The sequence below is a fragment of the Leiobunum rupestre genome, chromosome 2, assembly GCF_980474605.1.
Source record: "Leiobunum rupestre chromosome 2, qqLeiRupe1.1.hap1, whole genome shotgun sequence".
Classification (NCBI taxonomy): Eukaryota; Metazoa; Arthropoda; class Arachnida; order Opiliones; family Sclerosomatidae; genus Leiobunum; species Leiobunum rupestre.
In genome coordinates this window covers 3,884,173-3,899,637 of record NC_143385.1, presented here as the reverse complement: position 1 = coordinate 3,899,637, position 15,465 = coordinate 3,884,173, and the positions used below count along the sequence as shown (strand labels likewise).

The 15,465-nt window shown below is 35.1% G+C and overlaps 1 protein-coding gene across 2 annotated transcripts in view; it reads left to right on the top strand.

Annotated features, from left to right (window-relative positions):
- The window catches only part of LOC149955552 (uncharacterized), a 29,332-nt gene extending 14,319 nt beyond the window's left edge, over window positions 1–15,013 (top strand). Inside the window, exons 6-8 of one of the 2 annotated variants that reach the window (XM_090164551.1) lie at window positions 6,321–6,530; window positions 7,648–7,818; window positions 14,867–15,013. In XM_090164551.1, coding sequence (XP_090020677.1) covers window positions 6,321–6,530; window positions 7,648–7,818; window positions 14,867–14,926 — 441 coding nt within the window. In that variant the 3' untranslated portion in view covers window positions 14,927–15,013. Of the gene's footprint in view, window positions 1–6,320; window positions 6,531–7,647; window positions 7,930–14,866 lie in introns of those variants that run through there. The other variant, XM_090164550.1, reaches the window with a different exon arrangement.
- Window positions 15,014–15,465: the final 452 nt, after the last annotated feature.

Below are 15,465 nucleotides of genomic sequence, written 5' to 3'. Positions count from 1 at the left end.
GTAAAAAACCGTTTTATTACATAGACACGAAAAAGCAATTATATCATTTCTTGACTATATTGAAATGTTAGAAGTGGGTCTTTTATCTAAAAAACCATCGTTGCAACTTATTAAAAAACATTCAACTGGTGCCTTAAATTTAATAGTTAGTCATGACAACAGAAACAGAAAACGTCGGTATTTCACCCACGGCCCTGCCATACTTTATTACTTATTTAAAGACGGTTTAATCTCCAGATTTGAGCAAAACAATTGAGAGAATCTCGCCGAGAAAATGGGTTAAATAGTTAATTTAACGGTGGCTGTGATCTCTTTCCAAGTAGTTTTAAAAATTCACTCTTGAAAAAAGAGTTAACTTTTATGTGGTTGGTAAGAAAATTACAGAACTTAGTTCGAGATATTAAACACGTACAAAAATGTGTAAAGAACACGGTTACTTAGTTTCGAAGGAAGACACCTTAAGAGTGCACTCGAGGGGTTTAAGGTAAGCTGTATCGACAGTGAACAGGGGTCGAAGGGTCAATTATACAATTTATAGTGGATTTATTTACGAAAGTAAGCCTAAATTTAATTTTAAAGGTTAAATGAAATGGTGGCTTCAACAAATATCTTTAAAGTTTTTCCGTATTACACCGATACGATTCATTCAATTATAGCCCCTTTTCGGAGCCGGAGCACTTTATATTTTAATTTTTTCACCCGAGAAAAAGCTCCATGTTTTTTTTAATACAAGCCTCGATCGTAATGTTTTGAATTCGAGAGACTAGTAGCCACCAGCCCGAGGTTGGCAGCTGAAGCTTCAGAGTTGTGAAGACGGTTCTGTGTGTTAAACCGTTATACTCAGTGTTTATAAACGTAGGTAATCGCAGTTTAACCAAAAACTATCTCGACTTTACTGCATAGTACACTCACCGAAAAAAGCGTTCAAAGGGTGTGCAAAATTTGAGCATCTGTGTTCATAGTTGTACCTTCGGAATATATAGCGTTCGACCGAGGACACGCGTTCAAACGCACTGACAATGAGAAGGAGGCGTGCAGTATTTTTCAAATCTTGGGGATTGCCCTATACGTTTCCGACTTTTTCTTCAAAAAGTGGCCTCCCGTCATCCCCCGGCACCCACGTGCACGCTGTGAGATAGCTAGGAGTCATTTATTAATATGGTTGTCTGATGTCTTTTAATTTGGCATGAATTAATACTTTTGGAGCGTGAAATCATAACAGTAGATATCCTAATTGGCGTTATTGCATCTGGCAAAGCTGTTCATAAAGATGCTACGGAGTCCAAAGGTTAGATCCACATTAGACAGACATGGGCAAAATCGCTAATAATTTTTAGAGATTGACTCTCCCTCAAGAGTGAGTGGAACCAAATAAAAATCTTCACTCTTTCCCCCATTCGCTTTTCGACACTTGCCGAGTTCATTCTCCCTCAAGTGTGAGAGTGGAACCAAATAAAAAAAATTACTCTTTCCTACAATCACTTTTCGACTCTCACCGAGTTCACTCTACCTCAAAGAGTGAGATTAGTCAAGGTGACTAATTTCCCTCATATTCTTTGCAGAAAACTTAAAATTTAAGTCGAAAAATTTGTATTCGTTCCAAAAAGTATATTTTAGCTTACCTTCCCGTAAATAGATGGCAATACGCACTCCAGTAAATTCATTAATTTAAATTCGAATTTCCCGCGTTCATTTAACAGTCTTGAAAATTGATGAGTGAAAGAACTGACCTTGACCACCTTTACTCTTTTCCCGCGAGCTCACTCGTCGATTGTCGAAAAAGTTAAAACTCCACTCTCACGAGTGGAGTTTTTTATTAAGTAGTGCGGTGAGAAAAGTGTGGGGGCAAATCACTTGCAAAAATTCACTCCTAGTTTTGCCCAACTCTGGCATTAACACTAAAATAAGGTCTACTACTAAAAAATGTCGCGTTACGATGAGTAGATATTTCCTTGCCGAGGCACAACTGCCAGGTTTTTGGGTAAGCTTCTTATTATTTATTGAACCTAGATAGAATATAAATACTTTAAATGATTTTTATATATTAGACTATTTTAAAATTCACAAAAAATTGGTCCGTGAGTTCACCAGTCTTTATTTAATTAACATCGTGTTGTGATTATAAATTATAGATGGCGCATCACTCTCGTGATTGTACTATGATTATGTATACCTACATGGACTATCAAAGAGCCATTTTAATAACATGCATTGGTAAGACAACTTACGGGTTACTGAGAGACTTGATTTCACCAGGGAAGAAATATGAAGAATGTTTTGTTGCTTTCTCTACCTTTTTCATCCCTAAGCCATCTGATATTGTGAAGAGGTTTCATTTTAATAAAAGAGATCAGTTACCCGGCGAATCATTTGCAGCATACGTTGCTCAACTACGCAAGATGACTGAGCACTGTAATTGTACATACAGTAGCTGTATAGGATAACAGATTAAGTAATCGATTAGTTTGTGGAGTTCGAGACTAAACTATCAAGCGCGCTTTCTTGGCTGACTTGAATCCAACTTTACATAAAGCGTTACAAACTGCACTCAGCATGGAAACTGTGGCTAATAATGTTCAAGATATTGACGAAGATAAAACCGATAAAGGAAGTCAAAATGTTAAACGGATCTTTCTAGTTCAACTTTCTAATAGTGGTGGCATTACTGGTACTTCGAAGTCTTAATTTAAACATAAAACGCATTCTAAAGTTCAGCCTATTAAGCAGTCAGAGATTAAAAAGGCTTATAATCCAAATAAACCATGTATAAAATGCCAAGAAAAAAGCTATCATTCCGATGATTGCCCATTTATTAAAGTAGTGTGTTTTTCGTGTGACAAGGTTGGGCACATTAAGAAAGCATTGTAGAATACTTTTGCTTGGGAGAGCCTAAATTTACTTAAAAACCGACTGAAAAATTTCCAAGTATTAGTTGTAGGTATTAAGTGGAGACGACGAGGTAATTAACATTTAAACGCAATTTAATATTTTTAACTTACAGTTATAAATTTAACAACTTGCTCTTATGGAGCGACCGCGACTTGAATTTGGGATTTCTCTCTTTTTCTGTAGAGGTGAGGAAGTTTGGACCTTTTGGGTCCCGCGCTAAAATTGCAAGTGAGAAGCCTAGATAATATTTTCTCGGGGCTCTCTTTCGCGCGTATTTCACCTTTTCGGTTACAAAGAGATGGAAAGTTTTAGGGTTTTTGTTTTGAGGGGCAGAAATTCCGCAAGCTCCGAGCGTCACTGAGTCGGGCGGCCACGGTCATTTTTGGACCGTCCTAAGGGATTACAGGGAAAAACCCAGGAACGCTTTGCGCTAGCGGAATTTCTGTACAATTGGTTTTCTTGGGTCGGAACAAATTTACAGATTTGATTTTACTACATTTACGGTTTACAGAAATCTTAAAAAAAATGGTTACAAATAGGTAATTATTAATTAAACAATATTATAAATTACAAGTTATATTTAATTCTTATGATATTAAAACAATTGGGTTCAAGACCCTTGGGACACTATAAAATATTCAACATGCATCAAGGAATGTCTGGAGGTCAACGAGAATACGAGCTTTTTCACATAACAGAAGAGCTGTGATATACATAAAAGTGAAATACCACAACCAGTTTATTTAGATTATTTTAATAATCAAAACGTTGGAGATGGATACCGGATCTGTTTTTGATATTATAATTGAGATCTCGTACTTCTATACCTGACGTTGGAAAATTGGAACCAATTACAGCGTTCAATTGAAATTCTTACACTGGACACAAAGTGGATCTACTGGCTCTAGTACCAGTTACTAATCACAACATCACATCTCATGAATTAAGGTACCGCTGTAGTTTTCACATACAACTTGACTTTAACACTCTTCAAGCAACCGAGGCCTGGTGAAAAAAGAGATTCGTGCTCGGATAAAACTAGTTGTAAAGCAAATAAGGTTGTCGACACGTTGTGTATAGTGGGAACTTCTATAATCTTCAGAAATGAGAAAAGCCATGATCTGCCGCATACATTCCTCCGATCTTTGCAAACTATTAAATGTATAAATTCTGTCTTCCCATTAAAGGATACAGAAACTGGTACTGGACCCAGTACATCTACTAGGCACTATATTTAAAAAGAATATTACCTCTACATGTCGACGAAAATTATAAGCAACTGAGGAATGGTAGTTTTTATTGCAATGCTTGCATTACATAAAAATGTTCTTGTATATTTTTCCATTTCTACAATGTTTCCGTTGAAGTGAAAATGTTCTTGACGGTTACCAGTTCCAAATTTGCTAGTCTTAAACCTTTCCAAGACGATTTTGTCCATTCTCAGTACAACTTCGAACGACAACGCTTGCACAATGTCTCTAGAAGTCTCAGAACCAGCTTCATTTCTATTTTCCGTTATTGAATCAGTCCACAACGCTTTCAAAGTACTAATAGCCGGCATGTATTTGAGTTTTCTAAAATAGTAATTTACTGTTAAGTTGAAATGGGAAATATTAGATATACTGAAACAAAGCTGAAGGTTTAAGATATTATAGATTTTTGGACGTGGTCTTAAGCATTCTTCCATTGGTGTAATTTCTGCAATGGAGGAAAACCAGGAGAGCCGAGTCCACCTTTGAAGGGTGTAAGGCGATTTTCAAATTTTGTTTTTAACGTCATCTGTCGTGTCAGTTTGTAAAATCATTAGTGGACAGTGGAAAATTTAATTTTTCATAAAAGCTTTCTTCAGGTTTCTTGGTGTATTTTCATGGAGGAATTCCTCCGTGGTGTATTTTAAACCTGAGATTATAAATCTAAAAAAAATACTTTCTTTAGAAAATATTATTTTAAACATACTTTAATTTAGATAATTTCAGATCTTTAAAGTCTTTTTAAGTTTTGTTGATTCAGAGTGGTCTGGTATCTCTTTCAATTTCTTATTCGTTTCACTTTCCCTCCTTGTCCTCTCTCAAAAATGGCTCTGTTTTTCAGACGAACGTTATTGTGTATTCTTAAATGGATATAAAGTTTAACAATTTCCACCTCGGAGCTATCGCACATTTCTGGGTATGTTATTTGATTAATCTTTTTGGCAATTTGTTGGGCTATTCCTGTTTGATTGATGAGTCGGGTGAAATTATTCTTAAACAAAAATTCCATTCGTTCGATAGTTTCATAAAAAGGTATTGAAATTAATGTTAATCTTCCAACATCGCTTCCTTCTTCCGGGCGAAATGCCTTCAGAACCGTGAGGGTTTCTTTTGTTTGAGTAATTTTTTTATGTTCTTTAGTCAGCGCTGAATAACAAGTTTCACATTCATGCCGCTTTAAAATTTTCTTGGCCAGGAAGTCAACAATATGAGTAATAACGTTCGCATTTTTGGAATCTTTCGCATCTGGAATAAAACCCTCGCTAATCGTTTCTTCTTTTTGCCGGAAAAACGGTAAAGGGTCGTTCGGTATGGCTTATTCCAGTCGCGTTTAGAGTTATTAAGAAGCTCCACTAAATATTCATCGGTGTTCGGATTAGTGGCGCAATTGGCTTATTTTGGTACTTGGAATAATGACGAAGCCATTATTTTTCTCAATTTTAGCCAAAACAGTTGCTATGTTGGATTATCCGAACAACCCCCGAGTCATCGGACTTTGCCAAATGTGTTTTCTAGTACGTGTGTACGAGGTGGAGATAAATGCGAAATTAAAATACAAGCCGGCGCGACGGCGATCGCCAAAAGGAGTTAAGACTAATTAATTTCAGAGCGACGAAAGGGGCAAGGTGAGAGATAAAATGGTTCAAACAGTGCCCCAAATTCGTTTAAAAGTGGATAATAAACTTATAATAAAAAATCAAATAAACGTTAATACCACCTAAATGGCCGATGGTTATAAATAGCATGGTCTGTAAAACAAGAAGAACTATTAAGAATCGCGAGATCCACGGTACCACGATAAACAAAATCGTTAGAGGAATAAATGGCGACCGCACAAAAAACGACTGAAATTTAAGATTAAAACTACAATATAATAGACCCGAAGGAAGAGTAACAATTCAGATTAAATTAAATTAAAAATAGATGAAAAGAAAGGCCAAAGCGGACGGCTTTGCCGACTGACATACCGCGTTTAAACTGAATTATTTTACTGTATAGTTTCAGATATTGCTAACCACATTGGGCAAAATGGGTAAGGAAAGGAATGGTACACGAGAAAAAGGGTCAAGCTACTTTAAATAAAAAACGAAAAAAAAACCAGTTTGAGTGATTTTACCTAAATTCAAAATATTAATGAAATGAAGATGAATGGGAAATTTTACCAATTCTATTTATTTCTAGATACAGAGTGCTTCTGAATACCTGCATCTTATGTCTTGGAGTTTTTTCTTCTTCACAAGCGTAATGTATAGTTCACGGCTTACTTCGACGAGCACCGTTGAATATAAAGAACCGCTCATCGTTACAATTGAGGAATTGAGAGATCACGTTCAAAAAGGGTTTTATTTTCCAGGGGCTTTTAGAGGAGCTTTAGCGGCCCAAACTTTAAAAGTAAGTTACACCACGGGTCTATTCATGATTTTGTCTTGGTAATGATTGTCGTATACTTGTGCATTGAAACATATCCTATCCTCTTGAATAAGCTTATTTACGTTAAAAGAGAGGTTGAAATAAGGAAAATACTCATGCGGTTATCTGATTGGAGATTGGTTATGGCGACATCTTTCGATAGCCTCCAACATGGCCAAGTGAAAGGCCACTAAAAATTCACTCGATTTGATGTTATCCTAACCACTTCATTTATATTTAAGGTTTTAACCGATAGATACCGTTTTGAATGTTCAATTTTCTTGTTGTTCGTTTTTCGAAATAAAAACTTTCGTTCGGCATGTGATAGAAAATTTGCCATTGTCAGAAAATGGTTGGTATGATGAAAATTGTAACAGTTAATTCAAAAACCATAAGGGATTAAATAAATACATTTACCTTTTTGCACTTTGTTGGTTAATTTATAAGTACCCCAGATGTTTAGTGCAATCATTTATTTTGGTCTAAATTATAATAATTAGTGATGCAAGATTGTTTAAGGGAAATTTCAATACATCTGGTACTTAATATAGCCTTGTTACATTTAATGTACTTATTTATGTACGCTTTTAAAATACAGAAGAACTGATTAATAAATCAAATAACTGAATTCCAAATTCTCATTCCAATCTAGCATATCATTTTTACCATGAGTTGCTATTTTTAATTAAATGAAAGTTTATTAATGTCATTATGATTGCAATCACATTTTTTCTAAAATCATTTGCTAGAGTGTTTCCTGAAATGGGGTTTGATGCAGTTTCAAGACTCTACGTAAAGTGTCAATGCTTTGCTTTCGCCGAATATTTTAGTTACTTGGTTATTGTTTGCAAAAATAAATAAAATAATAATGCAATATGCCTTATTTAAAAATTTTACAATTTTTTTGCCTTTTTGTTCAAATTCGAAAATAATTACCTAGATAATTGAAGCAAGTGTTCATAAAAAGCATTTTATTTTATAATTATTATTTTGCCGAAGTTGCAGTGTGCGAAACAACTTAATTTGTTGGTCAATATATCAAAATGTGTACAGAAGGTTTAGCATTTCCTTTATACTATGTAATATCTTTTACTTTCAGGCTATATTTCCAAATCTGAGAAAGGAAAATATCAAATTAATAAGTAGGAACGACGACTATTTGCGATGTATCACCGAGAAAAGAATTGCATTTTTGTATCAAACCAAAGCAGTGATTTCCAAAATGACAGGAAAGAATCTTTCTAGGAATATTTACCCTGTGAAAGAAAAAGTACAGAACAAATTCTCTTGTGTCGTTTTTCAAAAAAACTTTCAGTTTTTCTCATTATTTAATTCGTTGTAAGTATTACAAAATTTCGCCTTATTCGGTAGAAATATTAATTATTTTTGTAGGGCCTTGCCTAGGATGAGCATTATAGGCTTTTCAAATAACTTAATTAATTAATTAGTTAGTCTTTATTTTCAAAATTAAAATAAAGAGGACGAAGTGCTAGTTCACATTAAGAACCGTTTGTCAAGACGAAGGGCTCTTGAATTAAGTTTTGATTAGTTTTGTGTTTCCCTGAAAAATTAATTGTGTGTAGCGTGCAACTTTTCTGCTTTGACGAGTGTATCCGGGAATAAGGCTTCTGTAATGTAGGACCCATATGTAATTTCCCATAGCTTTCTATTCAAATTTCGAAAACTAGGTGGCGCTGGAACTCAATGAAACATATTAAACCAAGTTTCGGCTCAACATGACCAGCTCTTTTTTCAACAGATGTCACTATCGTGGAAATCAAAACAAGACACCCAAGCTACATTTTGACCCAAAAGGCGGGACATAAAAATACATCTAGCTAGATTGTAACTTTGCTTTGTTACTTTGACAGTCACCTAAATTATAATTATTTTTAGTAATATATTTTATATGGGACACATAATTTAGGTTAAAGCTCACTTACCAGGAGACGACTCGATGTGATTTTGACCGATTTAGTTTAAACTCGGGCATCTTGTAAACCTCCATGTAACAATGAGATTTTGTTTTGCCATGGCAACTGAAATTGTTTTTGACAATTCCATTTTTAATTTTCTTTACCGGATTTAACATGGGGAAACCACTGACCCAAATACATCCAGGCTATTTTGAATTCATTATGGTTAATGAAGTGAATTGGTTATTTGTTTCTTTAAATTTGCAAATTCTTATTAATAACGAACATTGCTACCACTTTTTACAATGAAAGGGAAAACGTTTTGCGGATATTATTTTCAAGAGTATTTTCGAAGAGAGTACGTTTATCTAAAAAAATAATCAAAAGTTAGTAATTCTCTATTTTGAGGGTTTGCAAGTTGTAAACAAAATTTTTAAAACAAGTGTTTTAAACATGTCTCAAACCTACCTTTTAAACGAATCACGTTTTTTACAAATTGTTTTAAACATGATTCTTTTTCACCGAAGATTTCACATACTTTTAGAAGTTTTTTTAAGTAAAGAGGCAAATTAGAGAATATATTTCTCGATTGATGCTTGCAATTGCGACAAGTAAGCTAAAGGACTTGTCAATAAAGAGTTTGATTCAAAGGCCCTCGTTTAAAGTTTATATATAGTGTTATTGAACTTAAGAGATTCTGGTTTTGTTAGAATAAAATTCCAGAAGTCTTTCGTAACGTTGCGAAGGAATATGATTTTCTATACGCCACATGTTGGTGCATTTCGTTAATCACATTGTGTAGAATATTCATGGCACCATTAAATTTAAAGGTTATAGACATTAGCAGAAGCTTATAGTATAAACATTTCGGGTGTGAGTGAGTATCTGATTTAACTACTCGTTCTTCATGTTGTATCCTTTTGACGAGTTGCCACTCGCAATCGTCCAAGTTTGTATAGACTAAAATAAACAAGTCGGCCCAGGCCGTAATTTTAGTTCCACATCAGTGTATTAGAGTGGACAAACCTATACACCCTTAGAAGACACAGGTAGGCAAACTAATACACAAGCTGTTGAGGCTACGTGATTTCTTATCGTTTGATATATAAATTGCCATCCTAAGTTAAAGAGTGGATGCCACCCACCATCAGGAGACCCGGGTGGGAAAACTGATATAAAAGCTGTTGAGCCCATGTGATTTCCTATTGTTTGATAAATAAATCACCATCCTATGTTAGAGAGTGGGCACCGCCCACCCTCAGGATACGCGGGTGGGCAAACCAATACAAAAGCTGTTGAGGCCATTTGATTTCCTGCCGTTAGATAGACGGAAAGTATCAAAGATGAAATAGGTAAGCAAAACACGACAAAAGTAATTTTTTTAAATTATGGAAATTAGTGGAAATATGATTTAAAGAAATTCTTAAACTGGGATTTTATTCAAACATTTGGGTAGTTTAGGCATCAAAAGTCATGTAAATTCGCAAATTCGTAAAAAAAATACCCATTTTGCGGAAAATAAGAAATCAGTTGAAGACGTGTCAGTGGCTCAGTGCGATAATTTCATCGCAATTTTTAGGGCGTATAACAATTTTTGTGGCGTACGATATCGTACCATTCGGTGACTCTCCCTTTAATGGGGTTGTTCGGAGGGGGCGGAAATTAACGGCACTGCGTGCGCATCGAAGAGTTCTACCGAATGAGACCAACTTGTTTTTTTCGGTCACTCTCCCTTTAAGGGGGTTGTTCGGAGGGGGCGGAAATGAGACCAAATCTCTGGACCAACTATACAAACTAAACAAGTTCGCCAAGAAGGGGATAATATTATTTTGTGCCACACATAAACGACTTCGATAAGAAAGTGCCACACTTATTACTTCTGGCCATACACGGTTTCGATAAGAAAGTGCCACACTTATTTTTTACTTCTGACCATATACGGTTTCGATAAGAAAGTGTCACACTTACTTATTACTTCTGACCATACACGGTTTCGATAAGAAAGTGCCATACTTATTTATTAGTTCTGTCCATACACGGTTTCGATAAGATAGTGCCACACTTATTTATTACTTCTGACCATACACGGCTTCGATAAGAAAGTGCCACGCTTTTTTTTTACTTCTGACCATACACGGTTTCGATAAGAAAGTGCCACACTTATTTTTTACTTCTGACCATATATGGTTTCGATAAGAAAGTGTCACACTTACTTATTACTTCTGACCATACACGGTTTCGATAAGAAAGTGCCATACTTATTTATTAGTTCTGTCCATACACGGTTTCGATAAAATAGTGCCACACTTATTTATTACTTCTGACCATACACGGCTTCGATAAGAAAGTGCCACGCTTTTTTTTTACTTCTGACCATACACGGTTTCGATAAGAAAGTGCCACACTTATTTTTTACTTCTGACCATATACGGTTTCGATAAGAAAGTGCCATACTTATTTATTAGTTCTGTCCATACACGGTTTCGATAAGATAGTGCCACACTTATTTATTACTTCTGACCATACACGGCTTCGATAAGAAAGTGCCACGCTTTTTTTTTACTTCTGACCATACACGGTTTCGATAAGAAAGTGCCATACTTATTTATTAGTTCTGTCCATACACGGTTTCGATAAGATAGTGCCACACTTACTTATTACTTCTGACCATACACGGTTTCGATAAGAAAGTGCCACACTTATTTATTAGTTCTGACCATACATGGTTTCGATAAGATTGTGCCACACTTATTTATTACTTCTGACCATACACGGCTTCGATAAGAAACTACCACACTTATTTATTACTTCTGACAATACACGGCTTCGATAAGTAAGTGCCACACTTATTTTTTTCTTCTGACCATACACGCATTCAATAAGAAAGTGCCACCCTTACTTATTACTTCTGACCACACACGGTTTCGATAAGAAAAATTGCCAAAATCCAGGCGGCGCCACCGTCTCGATGCGACGCGCTAGAACTAAATTCAACTTTCACCAAAGAAGAATCTATTTCCGTTTGATTAATCCATGATAGATCTTTCTTAGGTGAAAGTTGAACATGGATCTATCACCTGCAGCTTTAGCCAGTGCAAGTTTTTATCAAATAACTATTCTTGTTTAAAGTAAACAGTAAACACGATAAAGAAAATCTTTACGCCCTGGAACTAGCATTTTGTAAAAATATTTTCGTTTAAAGAAGGCTAGTACCGGGGCCATGGTTCAATGGTAAAAGTTCAAGCTAAAATTTGTCGAGGACGGCGTGACTAGGTTGGTATAGACGTCGGTTTTGGAGATTACGCGGCCAGCCGCTATCTGTGTTTGAGTCCCGTTGCCGCCAATAATATAATTTATATAAATAATTTTTCGCAGCTCCATCTGCCATGTCGTCGCTTTTCCACGCCGCCGACGCCGACGCCGACGCCAAACAAACACACAACACTTAACGACAATCCGTCCATAGCAATTGTCCCACTTCGATATATATATCTCGATGTGGAACTAAAAATGAGTCCATTTTCGAGCGCATTTACGTGATAATTAATTCAAAAGGAGAGTTGTATAAAAAGGTTCTGACTCAGATAATACGTCAAAACTAGGAAACAACAGAAGGATCTACATTTTCAAAACCAACAAATGAAATAACTAAGTCTTGACACAAGTGATTTTTGCCGGGAAAATTCAGTAGAAATTTTTTGCCTCCCACCCCATGCGTCACACATAACACAACCGCTTGACGTATCATTTTTAAAAAGCATAAAGACCAATTGGAAAACAGTCGTCCAAGAATTTTTGACAAATAATCCCGGATAAATTCCTACAAACAAAAATTTTGCGAGACTTTTCAAAGAATGCTGGCAGCGGTCCACAAACTCTCAAGTTATTATTAACGGATTTAGAGCTACTGGTGTGTATACTGTAAACCGAAAGGCCATTGATGAATCAAAGCTTCAAACTTCACTTATTTTCACCAATTCTACACCATCCGCTGATTTATGTATTGAAGTACGTGAAAATAATCTAAATAGCTCTTCAGAAGAACCAACAACTCAGAAAGTACTAAAAGCAATGGAAGTTATGTTAGGACCAAAAAAAGTTTCTGAATTTGAAATAATGTTTGAGGAACATTACGACATTCCGGACCCTCTTTATGATTCCTGGAAAATTCTACGAGCTTCAACTTTACAGAGCTCTTCTGAACCCAACACTGAAGACTTTACATTAAACCGTGAAGCGTTATATTCGGTTAATTCAAGATCTCTCAATAAAATAGAAGTTAACGTTGGTGCTTCTACTTCAACTGCTGGAGAGCGTGGGTTGGATTACCTTGCCCATGGCCAGAGCGCAGAAGCAACTACCAGGAACCAAGAACTAATATCAAACAATCAACAATCTATGGAAATTCAACTTGAAGGTGTTGTTTTTGATTGTTACGACCCTATACCTAACAATTCATCAAGTGACACAATTATTTATGAAACTGAAAATTGTACATCAAACAATGAACTGCAATCTATTATTGTTAACGATACTGTAACCCATAAAGTTACCCAGCTAGTTAATTTAACCGAACAATCAGTTGACATAACATCCAGAATAGCGCCTGATCCAAGTTTTAAAGATTTATTAAGTTTACCGAAAGTGCCAGATCAAAATGTTAACCAAAATGAAAAAGAAAATAGGCCTACACCTTTTTTTGAAGGGATTTTAATTATCCCTCGAAGAAATTCGCCACAGAAGAAAACTAGAAAATCAAAGAAAGCCAAAATGCCACAACATCTTACGAGCGCAGAATGTGTAGCATTTCTTCGTGAGAAAAAAGTCATGAAAGAGAGACTTAGGAAAGAAATGGAAGAACGGAAGGTTCTGCGGGAGAAGAAGAAGCAAAGAACGATTGGCCAATTTAGCTCTAAAAGAAGCAAGTAGTGTAAACAAAATTCCAAGAGGGTTACGATGCAAGATATGCAAAAATTTGTATAGTCAACGCAAAAAATCAGAACTTTGGTATGTGTGAAGTTTGTGCCAAATACGTTTGTAAGAAATGCTCAAATATAAAGGGTGATATTTTTTCTATAGATGTTTAGACTGTGATAATTAAGCTACCATATTATTTTTTCTTTCCGGTAGTTAAGTTCCTAATGTATTGTTTTCTGATGTTAAATACTTTTAAATAAATTTAAAATTTTATATTTAAAGATAATGTAAACTAATTTGGAAATTTTAAAGGTAATATTACCCCCAAAACATTATTTATGAAAGACCCCTTCAAATGTAGGAATTTTTAAGTGTCTGCTTTCAAAAGACCTTTGTACGGTTACAAAGGTGGGATGGCCGATACTTAAGCTCCGTTGTCCGATTCTTAGCTCCTAATGTCCGACTCAAAAATTCATCGTCCGATAAAGGGACCCATGGTGTCCGATTCAACATCCAAAAGGCCGATAAAAGGGTATCATACTAACTATTTTCTTTTTACGTTTAGCATTACGTTTGTTCATATTTATCAATAAATATCAAGCCCAGATGGCGTAAAATATTTCAAATTACTTATTTCTGCAGCTAAAAATTACTCGCTTCCGTTTCCTTCCTTTTATTTATGGGTTTCTTTAAAAAGTGTCCGATAATAGGGGGACTGACCCTATTCATGGAGCTAAATTTCGACCGAACCTCTCTTCGAGAATCGTGGGTCCAATATTCCCGTTCCCGCGTTCCACCTTAAAAATATGGCTCGTTTTGTGCAGTCTTTCTCGGTATGTCGAAATACCCTTTTAAAGGATTGTGGTATTTACAAATCAGTCAATTTGTTTAGTTTTTGGGAAAAACCTAAGACTACTATATTTTGTGTTTTCTTATTAAGAGAAGTAAATTACATAAAATAACATTTTCCCGAAGTAAATTTTTAACACATATTTGTTTTACATCTTGAAATATTTTTTAACATAAGTAGAGTATAAGTTGTCTAATTATATAATACTCTACAAAGGTTCTTTGACCACGTAATTGTTTCGCGCGCCAGTAATGTCGTTTTTCCAAAATATCAGATGCATTCATTGCCATCTCTATAATACAGGTGGCAATAATTAAGCCGACAGTTGCTTTAATATGTCAGCTCAATGTTTAGTTTATTAAATTTCCTTGAATACGTCAATCGGTAAAAAGTGTTTGACAAACATGGGTACATTCGAAATAATTTGTTTGGCCTTAGACATATGAACCAATTTTGTGGGGTATTTACCCCACAAATAATAAGCTCAAACTGCTGAATTCTTGTCTGGTAAACAAACGATCAATCACAAGGCGTCCGCATAGCAGACGTAAATTCAGCAGTCTCGCGTTGGTCACTACGTGGTTCTTTGTTAACTGAACCGCTAATTAATTAACCTTCGATTTTTTTTAAATTAGGATTCTGAGATTAAAAGATGCCGGAATCACAAAAAAATGGGATTCGGAAATGATGTTTAACTTCGCACTGGAAAAGATGAGCGCCAGCGTTGAAGATTCCTTCGGCTTAATCGAATTTGGGAACTTTGAAGCGTTGTTTGTAATCCTAGCATCAATTTTCCTCGTCGACTTTATTATAACCGTTATTTATGAAATTTTAAAAAGATTATATTTTATTAAAAGAAATTATAAATATTAAATTTTTCAACATTCAAAGTTATCAAATAAATAAAAACGTTTATTTTAGAAATCTAAAATATTTCATGTCATACAAAGCTTAAGACTTTAATAATAAACTCACAACGTTTTTGTTTTGAAGAGGGAGAAACCTCCTAATTTTAGGGTTTGATAGGATGTTATTTTTAAATCAAATTTGCAAGTTAATATTTCTACCAATATTAATTCTTTCTAAAACGACAGCATTGTTGCTTATATAAGAACCTTTTTCAATGAATCCATTTAAAGAACATTATTACTAATTGTGTTCTCCCACTTTTTTAAGTGAATAATAAGCTTTAGTAGCTAACCAGCAGCGTTGGAATATATGGAAAATTTTAGCG